The sequence below is a fragment of the Engystomops pustulosus genome, chromosome 3, assembly GCF_040894005.1.
Source record: "Engystomops pustulosus chromosome 3, aEngPut4.maternal, whole genome shotgun sequence".
Taxonomy (NCBI): Eukaryota; Metazoa; Chordata; class Amphibia; order Anura; family Leptodactylidae; genus Engystomops; species Engystomops pustulosus.
This window is the reverse complement of record NC_092413.1, coordinates 148259053-148275876: the sequence shown is the minus strand read 5'-3', so window position 1 is coordinate 148275876 and position 16824 is coordinate 148259053. Positions and strand designations below refer to the sequence as shown.

Below are 16824 nucleotides of genomic sequence, written 5' to 3'. Positions count from 1 at the left end.
TTTCAAATTTTTTTGCTGTAATAGGACCAAGAATTATCAATAAAGCTTCATTGCAGACAATTTTAAGCTGATTATTGCAATCTGGGACTATTTTAAAGCATCCAGAGAGCTTCACCAGAGGTCACAGTGGGCAGAGGGGTCCGTCTGTAACTATGGGTTGTCTGTAAGTCGGGTGTCCTTAAGTAGGGGACCGCCTGTACATTAAAGTTCTATAACACAAAAAGGATTGCAGTGGAAAACAGCAACTTGTCATTTACCTTAAATCTCTTGGCACCTAAGAGCATTGGATAGTCTTTCCCATAAGCATATAATCATAGTATTAGTGTATAAATAATTGTCTCATGAGATACAATGGGGGTCATTTATCTTATCTCTGTTTTGGCTAGTTTTTGCCTGTCCTTTTTCTGTCTGCTTCTTTGGTAATTTATCAATCTTATGTTTTCCTTGTGTTAAATGGGGGATTTTTTTTAAGATCCCGTATGACTAACATGCTGTTCTGTCTCCTATACAGTCACAAAGCGACAGTACAATATAATTTATCATATATAAGGCATCATATAAAACAATGTAGGAGTTATTATATAACAGAGCTACCAATATTCTTTACATGTCAGTTACGTTAGACCTTTTGTAATATGCAGGTGTTCCCCTACTTAAGGACAACCGACTTACAGACAACCCATAGTTAAAAACGGACCCCTCTGTCCTCTGTGACCTGTGACCTGTGTGTAGCTCTATGGAAGCTTTACTATAGCCCCAGACTGCAATGATCAGCTGTAAGGTGTCTGTAATGAAGCTTTATTGATAATCCTTGGTCCCATTACAGCAAAAAAAAATTTGAAACTCCAATTGTCACTGGGGTGAAAAAAAATTTGTCTGAATCTACAGTGATAAAATATACAGTTTCGACTTATATAAAAATTCGACTTAAGAACAAACCTATGGACCCTATCTTGTATGTAACCTGGGGACTGCCTGTAGTCGATTGGGGTGTTCTCGGCATGCCCCTCAGACTTCCTTTAGCTTTCACTGTAATTCTTGGTAACTTGTCATTCTTACAGGATCTAACAAACAATATATATCTTTTTTCATAGATGATGATGAATGTTCCCGACCAGAATACTGCTCAGGCTCAGGAAGACTGTGTATGAACACAATAGGAAGTTTTACATGTGCTTGCCAGCCAGGATTCACAATGGTCAATGACAGCTGCATTGGTAAGAAAATTTGTTTGCATTTAGAATATATTACATTGCTTAGATAATACATGTGAAGTCATGCAGTGAAACCTACATCATAGTAACTACTAGTAATGTCATGCAGGAAGTGCTAAGAAGAATTGAGAGCCTTTGCTGTTTGAGTATGAAATTATTCTGTTTACTATCATCTTAATAACACTTACAGGAATTCATTGACCATGCCAATCTGATTATGCCAGTGTAACATAACCAGCTGGCTTAATGTATTTCTCATTCTGAAAGACGTTTACAGACCCAGATAAATAGTACCATAGCATTTATGAGACCAGGAGCCCCTTCCTCATTGCGGGACTATTTACTTATATTAAAAACATGGGGCCAGATGTATCACTATTTTTTTCTGTTGTTTTTGCACCTTTTCATACTGTCACATATTGTCTGGGTTTTTTTGCGCCAGTTTTGCGACTAAACACCAAACTAGCCGCGCAGTAAAAATAACCATGTTTCCCTCATTTATCCTACCAGTCCAGATGTTTTGATGCACCTTATAATATTCATAATTTGCGACTTTTCATTCAGGCGCAAAAATGGGCGCAAAAACACTCCAGTCTGAAGGTGGTGTGAACTGAGAAGCAAACAGTAGCAGAGCTCAGCACATACTACAGACACTACGTGCAGCCTTTATTTACAGTTCATGATCTTCTATTTACAAAACAATCTGCAGAAGCCTCAGCTCAGAGCAGCAGAGAAGAGAAGTTCGTAGGATTTTGAAGATACTACAGAGAAGTGTCACACGTGTAGCAGGATGATCACACTGGTGTCTGTGGAGGATACTGACTAGAATTACAGGGGGGCAGCAGAACATCAGCACTGGGGGATCCCCTCCAGGAGAAGCCATTGCTGAGGAGCTCACTGGGTGCAACTTGTCACACGCCTGGGCTCTGCTGTGAGGGTCATTTCCATCCTGGGGTGTGGGAAAGAAGCAGAGAGGAGCTTGTAGATTGATCACATGTAAGAGACCGAATCTAACATTGCGCCTAAACTGCGCCTAAAGTAAAGTGCTTAATAAGAGGCCGGAGCTCAACTCATCACAGATGGTTGTAACTTTTGATAATTCAGGCACCACAATGCGCCAGAATATAGGTTGCAGCAACTACACTTAAGCGCAGAAAAGTGATACATCTGGCCCATGGTTACAGTATATGACAGTAATCCTGTGGAAGACAGGGACTCCTTGCATTATATATGAATAAGAAGAAGCAACAATGCATTGCTCAGGCTGCATGTTTCACTGTGCGAATGGAGCAATAGCTCACATGCTAAATCAACAACATATTCAACTCTATAGAACTGTTAGAGATATCTGAATACAGAACTCTATTAGGCCAAGAGAACGGAATTGTGGTAAAGTGTATATTTTCTACAGCCTCCCATTTTCTTATAATCACTGGAGGTTAGTAACTGCTCTTGCAGCTAAACCCCATAAACCCTTAAAGGAAACCTACCACTTGTAGTGGCAGGTTTCCGATGGCAATACCGAGCACCAGCTCAGGGTGAGCTGGTGCCGGAGCTTATTTTAGTTAGTGTTTTAAACCGCGGTATCGCGGTTTAAAACACTTTTTAAACTTTATAGCTGGCGCAGGCAGGTACGCGCTCGGCGCTTACCGTGCACGCGGCTCTCATTCACTTCCTATGTAGCCGCGTGCACGGTAAGCGCCGAGCGCGTACCTGCCTGCGCCGGCTATAAAGTTTAAAAAGTGTTTTAAACCGCGATACCGCGGTTTAAAACACTAACTAAAATAAGCTCCGGCACCAGCTCACCCTGAGCTGGTGCTCGGTATTGCCATCGGAAACCTGCCACTACAAGTGGTAGGTTTCCTTTAACCAGTAGATTGATAATCATCAATAGAAAAGTCTCAGGACTTCAGAATTTTTTACTCTCTGCACTCCAAAAGACAGAACTTTTTGTGTGTGGTGAAATAGCAAAATATTGTCGATACAGTCATTTGGAAATTTTTTCCCGTCTCCATATGGGATAGTTATTTTTCGATTTTTAACCCCTTCTCGATGCGCCGTGCTATTACAGCACAGCGTCAGAAGCACAAGATGTGCATATAAAAATGGACTAATGTGATAGAAGTAAAATGCATTTCTTATATGATATTATCTGAATATTTTGCTTTTCTCCTGATATTATTGGCAAGTCAAGTCATCATCTTCCTTTCTGTAAAAACCTTGATTTGATTTATTTGTCAGATATTGATGAATGTTTGGATCCTAACTTGAATAACTGCTCAGTAAATGCTGTCTGCTCTAATGTGGCTGGATCCTATGATTGTGCATGCAAGGCAAACTACACAGGGGATGGGGTTAACTGTACAGGTAAGCAAAAGTATAGATTTTTCTTTATAGTTATAAAAAAATTATTAACGTAAATAAATTTTGATTTTATTGAAAAAATATTCCTTATTTATTCACAACTGACGTGGTAAAAAAGGTTAAGCTCATGTTGTAAGAATCTAATAGCTGCCCATATGTGTGTGTTATAGTGATTGATGAGTGCCATCTAAGTACAACGTATTGTGAACAGAACTGTATAAGTTTCCTGGGTGGACATATGTGCAGTTGCAACATTGGCTACAAAGTGAATGAACTGAACAACTCCAAGTGTGATGGTACAGTATATATTTTTTTATACGTTGATACACACTTTATGTAGTGACGGTACACTTTGTGATATATGGACATTCATTCAAATACTTATTTGAGTTTTTGTGTCTTTACAGATATTGGGCCACATTCATTAAAGCGCTTGCGCCAGTTTTCTGTCTGACTTTGCACTGAAAACAATGTGCAAACTGCTTGCACATGTATTTATGAAGTGCCTGCACAGTATTGTGTTGTCCGACAAGCCACAAAATTCTGCACATAAAGGGGTGTTGTGGTGCAGAGTCAGACCATGCACCACATTTATTGCTGTGATTTGGCAGAATTGTGTTGCACGCTAAAGGTGTGTTGCATGTTAAAGAGGCACCAAAATAAGTTGGTGCACACTTCCCAGGCAGTGCAGGGTGCTCGAGATTAATTAATCTGGGGAACCCTGCAAACTCAACGGGTGCTACTTTTAATAAATATGGCCCGTTGATAGATGTATACATTATGGGGCATATTTATCTGGACCTGGCGTGGCGCAAAGGCCCTGAAATAATCGCAAATGCTAGCTTATTTCTAGCACTTGCGACTATTTAGCCCTCCCCGACACCTTCACGTCAGTGGGTCGTGAAGGGGCATGAAAGGGTTGTGCGGCAGGCCGAGAGGAGGGCACAGCCGGGAGTGGGCCGCCGCAGGGCGTTACTGTTCCCGCGCTGGTGCACTCGGTGCTGCCGGTGACTTTTCACATGTGAAAAGTTGGCCGCTGTGTTTATTTCTATGCCATGCCCTGTCTGGTGTAGAATAAATGCTGCGCAGCCTCCCGCCTCAATACATCAAGACGTGGAAGCCTCTTGATGTATGCCGCTGCGAAGATGCACAAGCACCAGCGTATGATAAATATCCCCCTATACCTGTATGTAGAAGTTTTTCTACATTAGTATACTTATAATCTAATACCTAATCTTTTATCCATCACTCTAATTTAGGTCTTCAGCCTTTTCCGCAGTTGCCCTTTTTCTATTTTGCATTTCAGTTTGTGCTCCCCTCCTTTTAAAAACCATATCTTTTTTTATTTAACCCTAGACATATGACGGCTTATTTTTTGCGTAACCAATTGTACTTTCTAGTGACACCATTTAATATGCCATGAAATTTCTGAAATGCCTTGTGCCACACTTATTGCGGGTTTTAGACCTTTTTAGGCTTTTTAGACTTTTCCGACTCATATGAAAAAGGGGTCTTGCGGAAAGTGGGAGTGAATTTGAGCCAAAAAAAATAAGTTGTGCATTAATTTGGAATAACTTCATGCAGATTCACACAGTCTCATGCTATCTAATATTTATCATCTGGAATGATTTCTTTTGCTTAGAATGCTCAGAACTGTGTGCTTTAGCTCTGCACTGCTCTATTCAACAACACAATAATAAATCTCCCCCAATACACACAGTTTTCTTTATAAGTTTTATCATTTTCTTAACTTTTACTGCTATGTTTTATTTTTTTAATGATGAATTAACTATTAATGTTTTTTGTAAGTTTTATATTAGGACTTGAACACATTCGGTCACTTGTGTAATACGCTAGACTACATATTTAGTTACGTGTATTATCTTTTAGATATTGATGAATGTGCAAACATAACAAGTCCCTGTGCTGGAAATGCTACGTGTACTAACTTACAAGGGAATTACTCCTGCTATTGTTTGCCTGGATTTGAAGGTGAAGGCAACTTTGAGTGCATCGGTGAGTATGAACAATTTCAAGGACAGTCTTTCTGCAGTTTTGATCCCTCACTCAAGACGGATTTTGTAAGCATTCAATGCAGAGAACCAGGAATGATTCATAGTAAAGAAACACTTGCAATAAGAGGTAGATCAAAACCTATTTTAGTAACCAGGAACATGGTTAACTGTGTAACCCCTAAGCTGTCTAGTACAGTTTAAAGGGGGTCAAAACATCTGATAGACTCCCTCCTAGTATCATCACCTTTAGACAGTTTCTCATAGTACTAAATAAATTCTGCATAATATTTCTGTTCAATGATACATATTTACATTTTTATCATAATACTTATTTAACTTCTTTTAGATATTGATGAATGTGCTAATATCACTAGTCCATGTGCTATGAATGCCACCTGCACTAACTTACCTGGGAACTTCTCCTGCCATTGTATGTCAGGATTTGAAGGTGATGGCATGCATGAGTGTATTGGTAAGTATGGATGACTACTATCATCGAATTGGGCAGTTCTATCCTGATGTGTATCTGACTTACTGTTCTTGCAATTTAATTTTTTAGCAATAAAAAGCACAACTGATTTCCCAACATTAACTCCAGACAGCAACACTACAGCAATAGACACCGCAGCAACATCCTCTACAAATGATATGACCACTGCTCCAGTAGCAGCTACAAATGCAAGCCATGCCACTCCTGATGTAAATGTTACAAGTTCAAGCCTGAGTCCAACACAATCTGATCTGAACCTGAATGAGACCACCATTCCAGTGGCAGTAACAAACTCCAGCATGGGGACTACAGAAAATAATGCAACAACTGAATTCCCAACATCACCTCCAGACAGCAACACTACAGCAATAGACACTGTAGCCACATACTCTACAAATGATATGACCACTGCTCCAGTAGCAGCTACAAATGCAAGCCATGTAACTCCTGATGTAAATGTTACAAGTTCAAGCCTGAGTCCAACACAGTCTGATCTTAACCTGAATGAGACCACTATGACCCTTCCAGTGGCAGTGACAGACACCAGCATGGGCACTCCAGAAAATAATGCAACAACTGAATTCCCAACATCACCTCCAGACAGCAACACTACAGCAATAGACACTGTAGCTACATACTCTACAAATGATATGACCACTGCTCCAGTAGCAGCTACAAATGCAAGCCATTTAACTCCTGATGTAAATGTTACACGTTCAAGCCTGAGTCCAACACAGTCTGATCTTAACCTGAATGAGACCACTATGACCCTTCCAGTGGCAGTGACAGACACCAGCATGGGCACTCCAGAAAATAATGCAACAACTGAATTCCCAACATCACCTCCAGACAGCAACACTACAGCAATAGACACTGTAGCCACATACTCTACAAATGATATGACCACTGCTCCAGTAGCAGCTACAAATGCAAGCCATGTAACTCCTGATGTAAATGTTACAAGTTCAAGCCTGAGTCCAACACAGTCTGATCTTAACCTGAATGAGACCACTATGACCCTTCCAGTGGCAGTGACAGACACCAGCATGGGCACTCCAGAAAATAATGCAACAACTGAATTCCCAACATCACCTCCAGACAGCAACACTACAGCAATAGACACTGTAGCTACATACTCTACAAATGATATGACCACTGCTCCAGTAGCAACTACAAATGCAAGCCATTTAACTCCTGATGTAAATGTTACACGTTCAAGCCTGAGTCCAACACAGTCTGATCTTAACCTGAATGAGACCACTATGACCCTTCCAGTGGCAGTGACAGACACCAGCATGGGCACTCCAGAAAATAATGCAACAACTGAATTCCCAACATCACCTCCAGACAGCAACACTACAGCAATAGACACTGTAGCTACATACTCTACAAATGATATGACCACTGCTCCAGTAGCAGCTACAAATGCAAGCCATGTAACTCCTGATGTAAATGTTACAAGTTCAAGCCTGAGTCCAACACAGTCTGATTTGAACCTGAATGAGACCACTATGACCCTTCCAGTGGCAGTGACAGACACCAGCATGGGCACTCCAGAAAATAATGCAACAACTGAATTCCCAACAATTCCTAACAGCAATACAGCAGCAACAGATACTGCAACAACATACTCTGCAAATCATTCCACAGACCAACCATCCACCGCAACTGCAACTGCAGATACAAATGCAAGCCCTGTCACTCCTGATGTAAATGTTACAAGTTCAAATCTGACTCCAACACAATCTGATCTGAACCTAAGTGAAACTACAATCACCACTCCAGTTCCTCTAACCAACACAAGCATGGTCACAGCTGGCAATAGTGCAACAATTCCCCAAAGCAATCCATCAGTTTCTGAAAACCAGACCTTCATTGTGAGTGAAGTTCCTTCTACAAACACAAGCCCTGTTACTCCGGCTTCAAAGTCAATTATTTCCACTACAGATCAAATGCTCTCTGATAGTCAGTCTGCTATCACTTCTCCCATTAGTAATGTCAGCTTTGTCATTTCTGGAGTAACATCTCAGAGTACATCTCAAAGTCCAATGCTTTTTGACTCTAATACCACCCCCACTACAGTGAACCCAAGCACTGACATTTCTTTTATAACTACAAAAACTACCATTACAGGTTCAACAGTGTCTGACAATCAATTCACTCCCACACCCCCCATAACTAACAGCAGCATTGTTACTTCAGATTTTGACAATAAAACCTCCATTATCCTTCATGTTGCTGCCACTAATACAAGTTCCTCTATTAGCACTCTGGTTCCTATAACTTCCTCTGCCATCAGTAGTACATCAAGCCCAACAACTCTCACCACAAGTGTAATGCCATCGCCTATTCAGACAGCCAATTATGTGGCTGTCACAAACACAAGCACTGTCTCTTCTAGTACAAATGCCTCTACCAGCCCAATAACATTTTACAACCAGAACTCCATTAGCACACCTGCTCCCACCACTTCCTCTGCCATCAGTACTACAGCAAATCCAACAACTCTCACCACAAGTGTAACAGCATCTCCTAATCAGACAGCCAATTACGTAGCTGATACTAACACAAGCACTGTCTCTTCTAGTACAAATGCCTCTACCAGCCCAATAACGTTTTACAACCAGACCTCCATTAGCACACCTGCTCCCACCACTTCCTCTGCCATCAGTACTACAGCAAATCCAACAATTCTCACCACAACTGTAACAGCATCTCCTAATCAGACAGCCAATTACGTAGCTGTTACTAACACAAGCACTGTCTCTTCTAGTACAAATGCCTCTACCAGCCCAATAACATTTTACAACCAGAGCTCCATTAGCACACCTGCTCCCACCACTTCCTCTGCCATCAGTACTACAGCAAATCCAACAACTCTCACCACAAGTGTAACAGCATCTCCTAATCAGACAGCCAATTACGTAGCTGATACTAACACAAGCACTGTCTCTCCTAGTACAAACGCCTCTACGAGCCCAATAACGTTTTACAACCAGACCTCCATTAGCACACCTGCTCCCACCACTTCCTCTGCCATCAGTACTACAGCAAATCCAACAACTCTCACCACAAGTGTAACAGCATCTCCTAATCAGACAGCCAATTATGTAGCTGATACTAACACAAGCACTGTCTCTCCTAGTACAAATGCCTCTACGAGCCCAATAACGTTTTACAACCAGACCTCCATTAGCACACCTGCTCCCACCACTTCCTCTGCCATTAGTACAAGTACAAATTCAACAACTACAACCAAACAATTAACAGTATCTGCTATTCCAACAACCAATTCTGTATCTAGTGGTACCACTCCCAGTACATCAACTGCAACATCATCAACTACAGTAACCACAATGTCATCATCTACCACTGCAATTTCTTCAAGCACCAGTGCAAGTCTGACTCCTGGTAAGTACTTGAATTTTGGGGGGAACATCTAAGCTTTTTGTGCCAAAGTGCCGACTTAAAGGGGTTGTATAAAGTTTGCATGCTATCCCACATCCTCAGGATAAGGGAAAAAGGGCTGATTTTTTAGCTTCTTACAGCTGGGACCCCCATAGATTGTAAGAATCTTCAGTAATCTAGAAAACATTGTGTTTATATTAACAAGTGGAGAAGCAGGATAAGCTTGACTTGTGATGTGCAGCATACACTAAAATAACATCAATAATTTGGTAAAAAAATTCCTTTTGCAACTTGAGTTTCATTATTAGAAAGAAATACTAGAAAAAAACCATGAAGCAAATAACAAAGACCCAAATGTATGATGCCACATATATTTCTCAGATCACAAAGCTCTTTCTCTGTATCTGCAATATGGAACAAACTAATGTTCTTTGATATTTTAGAACACACAAATAATGTAATTAAAACATTTCAGTGATTTTTGGGGGAATATTATCATAATATGGCATCTTTTTTATTGTAGCTGTGGCCCTTTTTCCATATAAAAATGATACCTCCTACAACCCAGGATCCATAGACTTTACCTCTCAAGTGTTCCAGCCAAGTATAAGTTTTCCTTTCGGAAACAGTTTGAGGAATTTTATCTATGTAAGTAATGTTCACTGGGATTTATTATCTATATCATTCAATGATCATCTAAAAGTAACATTTATTTTGGTGTTTTTCTTTTTAGTACACAGATAATGGTCAAATTGTGTTCCCAAAATCCAAAAATAGCAAAATCTCTTATCCTAACCCACCAGTCAATGGATATAGTAAAGAATATGATGTGGCCTCTATTGCTGTGTTTTGGAGTGATGCAGACTTATCCAAAGGAGGTGGAGCTACTTACTTTATGGTAGGTTTACTAGAATATTTAATTAGTCAACATATGTACCAAAAAATTCATATTTTTAATTAAAGGAAAATTTTTAAATGAATCAAAAAAGTTACAGCCATCTGCAGGGGGGGCTATAAAATAACAAATATGAAACTCATATCTCTTTATTGTGTGCAGTTCTTGATGCTTTTGTTCTGCACAGTAGTACCATTGGTAACCTGTGACCTTGTCAGCCTCTGTACAACAGAATAAATTCATTTTTATTTTATAGCTTCTGCTGACCACTGCCCATTTTTGTATCCCTTTTCTGACATTACCTTTGTAGTTTTGTACTATATGGTCTACACTGATTTTGGCAATGAAATATTTCTGTGTTGGTGCCAACCCTTGCCTTGGTGCTGACTTTGTTTAAAGGGGTTTGCCCATGAAAGAACATTCTCAAATTGCAATCCCCTAGTGATGTTTACACAATAAAGATCATTTTAACCCCTTACTTACCATTTATATTGCTGTTTTAGCTCTTATTACTCAGTGATGGTCAGTGTAATATTCCAGAGTGTGGGCGGGAACTCTCTAAGCAGACACTACATGATCCCTCTGTGCTATTATGCTGTGTGCTGATAATGTTGTTAGATTATCAGGGTTCAAGGTTTATATACACGTTCATTTACCTGCTACATGGTATCTCCTACATCTCTGCTTTGTCACAAGACACTGTTAGATCTAATGTGCTCCCCTCCCCATACAAAGAAGTTATCTGTAACTTGTAGCTCTTCTCTCGCTGCTGCTGATGTTTGCCAGCAGGAAGTCAGTGTGTATCAGTGTGAGCTCCCTCCTGGAATGCAGGGGGAGGGGCCACTGCAGGGAGCAGAGAATATCTCAGCTCCACATCATTAGGCAAGATGGCTGCCGACTCTAAAGTCAGAAGATCAAGGTTTTAGAACCCAGGGGAAACTGAAATTGTGTACACCAGGACAGATAGAGACAGGTTGGAATTATATCTGTTAAATGCTTTATTTCTGTTAATAACAGGGAATTATAGCATGTGCTATTTTTTTATCCTGAGTACATTTAAGAAATATGTTTTTGTTGGAATACCCCTTTAAATCCAGCCCAGTACTTATGATTATAGCACACAATGTGTAATTTATATCTGATTAACACTCTTATACTTTCTAGGAATACACATCACGAGAGAATGAGTTTGTTAAGGAAGTTGAGAAGAACATCAACAAAAACTTAAAGATTTCCTACACAGCTCAGTGGACATTAAAGATTACATGGGAGAATGTTCCTGCTTATCCAGCAAAACTAAATGACTATCAGGTTTGAGCTCTACTCAATTAAAAAAGTTACACGAGTAAAGCATCTTGATTCCTTTTGAAGTTCAGCTTATTAATATTACCGGTATGTTTTTTATCCTTCAGACCAACACATTCCAGGCTGTGCTGACCACTGATGGATTTCAGTCATATGTCATGATTCTATTTAAGGATGGTGGAATGAATTGGGATACAATAAATCGTAACCCAAGACAACTGATTGGTTATTGCAGGTAACCATTACTCAATATCTCTTATTCAGTTGTACTCTCCCATTGCTATTGTGTAGTGTAACTTTTGTTCCAGTTTTATTAAAAAAATTGCCCATATTCACAGCAAAAAAGCTAACATAAAGTATCTGGGAAATCAGGCATTTGCTTACAATGATAATGCAAAAGTAAATGTACGAAACATTGTAAAAACAGCATATTTTCCTTCTTCCCTCCACCCTCCCAAATGCCAATTTAATACTTACCTTTTTGTTCAGTAAAATAGTGTTAGCAGCTCACATACAGATTTTTGCATATTTTAATGTGAGCAAAGATCAAGTGTGGAGACTATCACCACATTATCTGCTTTCTTGTACTTATTTTTTTGCCACAGTTGACAGATGCACCAAAAAAGTTACAACTGCAAAAAGTGTCATAAAGGTTTTAGTGTTACCTGAACCAGGATGCATTTTCTCTGTACCACCAGAGTCTTTACTGATGACAAATTTCAGTCTTGAAATGAGCCGTTTAATGTTTAATAGACATAGGAGAACAGGAAAGAGGCTTTGTGGAGAAAGAGAAATGTTCTCTATCTAATAAGACATATCAAATGTTCTTATATTTACCACATTCATATTACAGATATTCTGTATTTCTTGAAAAAACACCCTTTAAATACAGAATGAAGTATAAGTAATATGATTTTCTATGATTTTCTATCATGTATCAAATTCTACATTGAAAGCTACCTGATCTATACAGTATAGCATGGAAATAAGCCCCATATCATAAATCTTCCCATTCCTTGTCTAAATAGAAGGTTTTGTTAAAATCAGTAAAGTCTCTTAACCTCTTAACCTCTTAACCAAGAATATTGTCTAGCTAAAAATTAATTTAATATTTTCTTCTTTGTTTAGTGGAAAAGGTGACCAGTTTTTCTTAAATGATGCTATAGCTGTAAACATAAACCGTCCAAACCTCTACATTGGAAGTAATTCTGGTAAGTGAATTTTTTTCATTTTGAAACCTATGTAGGCAAAGGTTTTTGTATGGTTTACCATAAAATAGACAAAGGGTGGTAGATTTGGTAAAACATTGATATGCTAGAGTTGTTTTTTTTTTCTCTCTATGTTTGAAGCATACAAGCTACATTTTTGTGTCAAACACTGCAACATTGTTTCTTACCATATTCTCGCAGATGTTAGAGGACTCTGGATTTATCCCCTGAATAGTGCAGCAATGGACAACAGTCGTATGAATTGTCTCAATTGGTTCAATGCTCAGCCTGATCCCTCAAGTTGGAATTCTAATTTATTGTCATGTCCCTGTTTATACCAACAAGGGCGGAATGATTCCCGTTTCAGAACCACCAAAGCAGGTAGAGGAAAAAGGAGTTATAAACCTAAATTTATGTTAAGAAAACTCAAATAGGAAGTTTATCTATATATAAATCTGTGTTGAATGTGAGATATGCACATAAAATTTCCCCTTCTGCAGATTTCCTGTTTTATGTCAGGTTTCAGGGATAGTACTTCTCCTGAGGTGTCTCCTGGGCAAATAGTTTGCCTCCTGCAATTTGGAACAAGCAGTTGATCCCCAACAAAGTGTACAGCAGATGTGCCTGAGTCAGTAAATAACAGGCCAGCACTCCATGCCAGTATGCAGAGACAATAGCAGGGGAGAAGGTAGCCATCTTGGTAAAATGGCAGGTTTAGCTTACCTTCCCTGCTGTGCAGTGTTAGGCCATCCTCTCCCTCACATAAGCTCCCTGCTCGGGCAGCAGTGATTTCTTTGATTCCTTCGTTTTTTTTTAGGTGGCTCCAACTCTGTCAGTCTTCTCCGCAGCACATCTCTTAACAGGAACGATGCAGGTGTCAGATGTGTGTACAAAGACAAGAATCAATTTTTAGAAGGTTTCCAGGAAAAATGGAATCCTTTGTCATCGCCAAATACAGGTATATAAGACTATTTGACTACAATGGAAACAACCCCTTATTATTGGGAAATGAGGCCGGTAAATGAACGTGGTTTATGTTTTATCTCCTACTACATGTAGAGCTTCAGGCATATGACTGGTGCTGTAATAAAGTAGATGATCCTCGGTTCTGCATTATGTACATGCAGAAGAGACCATCCATTAACTGCAGGGACTACAAGCCACCAAACCCAGGTAAGTTAGTAACATATCCACTGTTTATATGGAAAAGCAACATATAACTCACAAGGTAACTTGTAATATACCTTATATACTCGAGTATAAGCCTAGTTTTTCAGCACAAAAAATGTGCTGAAAAACCCAAACTCTGCTTATACTCGAGTCAAAAAAATAAATATATCTAAATTCACCTTTCCGGCGACCCCTGTATATCTTCTGTGCAAACTGTCTGGCAGCGGCGGCAGGCTATATACACTGGGGCAGGGTGCGGCAGGCTATATACACTGGGGCAGGGTCTGTCAGGCTATATACACTGGGTCAGGGTCTGGCAGGCTATATACACCGGGGCAGGGTCTGGCAGGCTATATACACCGGGGCAGGGTCTGGCAGGCTATATACACTGGGGCAGGGTCTGGCAGGCTATACACACTGGGACAGGGTCTGGTAGGCTATATACACTGGGGCAGAGGCTGGCAGGCTATATACACTGGGGCAGGGGCTGGCAGGCTATATACACTGGGGCAGGGTCTGGCAGGCTAAATACACTGGGGCAGGGGCTGGCTGGCTATATACACTGGGGCAGGGGCTGGCTGGCTATATACTGGGGAGGCCGTGACCAATGCATTTCCCACCCTCGGCTTATACTCGAGTCAATAGGTTTTCCCAGTATTTTGTGGTAAAATTAGGGGCCTCGGCTTATACTCGGGTCGGCTTATACTCGAGTATATACGGTAATATTTTCTGAACACCTAGGCATTCTTCACAAAGTTACAGAATTTTGATAAATTCTAGTGCACTGGCATGAATTCCAATTCGACTAGATTCTGTCTGTTATTGATGTGTTTGCCATACTCTAACACTATTAAAACTCTAAAATCCTGGACTGTTCTTAAAAGGCAATATTCATGTGAACATTGAGGATAAATTAAAATATACAATATAGTATTTGAGATAAGCAGTTACTTTTTTCCTGTATAACAGCATAAAGCTTGGCCCTGACATTTCCACACATTGAGCACTTCACCTTCTAGGTCTAGGGCATCTTGGGTTTTTCCACCTCCATTATCCATAGTTCACTTACGGTAAACCCATGATCCAGTTGCTTGAAACAACATAGAACAATTTGCATAAAATCTTTGGATTATTTACTACAGGATGGATGTATGGAGATCCTCACATTACAACTCTAGATGGTTACAGCTTTACTTTCAATGGACTTGGAGATTTCATCCTGCTTAATGCATCAGGTTCAGGCACCTCTTTAGTCTTACAAGGCCGTACAGTTCAAACTGGAACAGCAATGGCTACCAACTTCCAGGCATTCGCAGTGCAGTACATATCGAGCAGTGCCAATGTTATAGTAAGTAAACAATTATCTGTTGATAATAGTAAAAACTACAATGTTTACATCAAGGTGTCTCTAGTATCAACTGAAAAGCACAATTTCACTCTGATTTCTTTCATCTTAAAGCACTTGTCAATCAGAAATATGTATAGACCATTATCTCATAGCATTTTTACATAGCTGTATCACGTTCAGAGCATCATGGAAAGCAAAGGTGATAATATATTATTTTGATGGATACCAATATTCTAGAGAATAACATAATTTCTTTTTTTGCACAATCCACAGGTGGAGTGGTATCTAGAGGTTAATAAGACTATGCGTGTACTTCTTAATAGTCAAAACGTGGTATTCTTTTATTCGGATGGTAAGTGATTACATTTATGTGGCATTTAGCATTCCAGTTCTCTTGTTGCTCAGGAGGCATCACCAGCTGGAACACTCTAATGCCTGGGCCTCACCATTGGGCATAGTTTAACTCATATGTACTTTGATGTTGCTATTTGCATTCATGCATGTGTGTCTAAACTGGGAAATCTGTATGTATTATATTTCTCTTGTTTTAACATTAATTTTCTGACTTTCAAGTTCCACATGATCACCTTTAGAGGGAACCTGTCACCACATTTGCACATATACAGCCAGTGACAGTTTCCTATAGATTACCTGGCATCAGAGGGGTCGTGCCCTGCTCAGTTGGCCCCTCCCATCTAATCCTCCCCATGCTGTGATTTCATGTAATCACATGTATGGTGTACAGTTTTCTATTCTTAGAAGGCTAAAGGATCGGTGATGAAGTCACTGGTCAGATGTCATGAAAAAAATTGACACAATGGGGGTCATTTACTAAGGGCCCGAATCGCGTTTTCCCGACGTGTTACCCGAATATTTCCGATTTGCGCCGATTGTACCTGAATTGCCCCGGGATTGTGTCGCACGCGATCGGATTGTGGCGCATCGGCGCCGGCATGCGCGCGACGGAAATCGGGGGGCGTGGCCGAACGAAAACCCGACGTATTCGGAAAAACCGCCGCATTTAAAACCCGAAAAAGTGTCGCTTGGTGACCGCTTACCTTCACCTGGTCCGAGGTGGTGCATTCCGGCGCGTGGAGATGATTTTCAGCGCAGCAGCGCCACCTGGTGGACGGCGGAGGAACTGCCTTCATGAATCCCGGCCGGACCCGAATCCAGAGCAGAGAACGCGCCGCTGGATCGCGAATGGGCCGGGTAAGTAAATTTGCCCCAATATTTCCCACCTGTGCATAGTACTTTATATGTCTGTATTTGAATATTAGCAGACAGCCCCTAAGTACAAGGAGCCAGAGCAGTGATTTAAACAGACATAGAGCTGTCAGTCAAAATTATGGAGCGTGGTTCACTGCCAGCCTGAGAGAGAGAAGAGTCACAGATACCAGACAGATA

At 40.3% G+C, this 16824-nt stretch overlaps 1 protein-coding gene across 1 annotated transcript in view; it reads left to right on the top strand.

The window, feature by feature from the left end:
* The window catches only part of LOC140122085 (uncharacterized), a 70238-nt gene that overhangs the window by 30463 nt on the left and 22951 nt on the right, over positions 1-16824 (top strand). The window contains exons 32-47 of the mRNA XM_072142507.1: positions 1095-1217; positions 3456-3581; positions 3749-3874; positions 5469-5594; positions 5940-6065; positions 6153-9494; positions 10015-10139; positions 10225-10389; positions 11551-11697; positions 11799-11926; positions 12820-12902; positions 13101-13280; positions 13717-13857; positions 13959-14072; positions 15212-15417; positions 15691-15769. Of these exons, the coding sequence (XP_071998608.1) occupies positions 1095-1217; positions 3456-3581; positions 3749-3874; positions 5469-5594; positions 5940-6065; positions 6153-9494; positions 10015-10139; positions 10225-10389; positions 11551-11697; positions 11799-11926; positions 12820-12902; positions 13101-13280; positions 13717-13857; positions 13959-14072; positions 15212-15417; positions 15691-15769 (5337 nt within the window). The remainder of the gene's footprint in view (positions 1-1094; positions 1218-3455; positions 3582-3748; positions 3875-5468; positions 5595-5939; positions 6066-6152; positions 9495-10014; positions 10140-10224; positions 10390-11550; positions 11698-11798; positions 11927-12819; positions 12903-13100; positions 13281-13716; positions 13858-13958; positions 14073-15211; positions 15418-15690; positions 15770-16824) is intronic.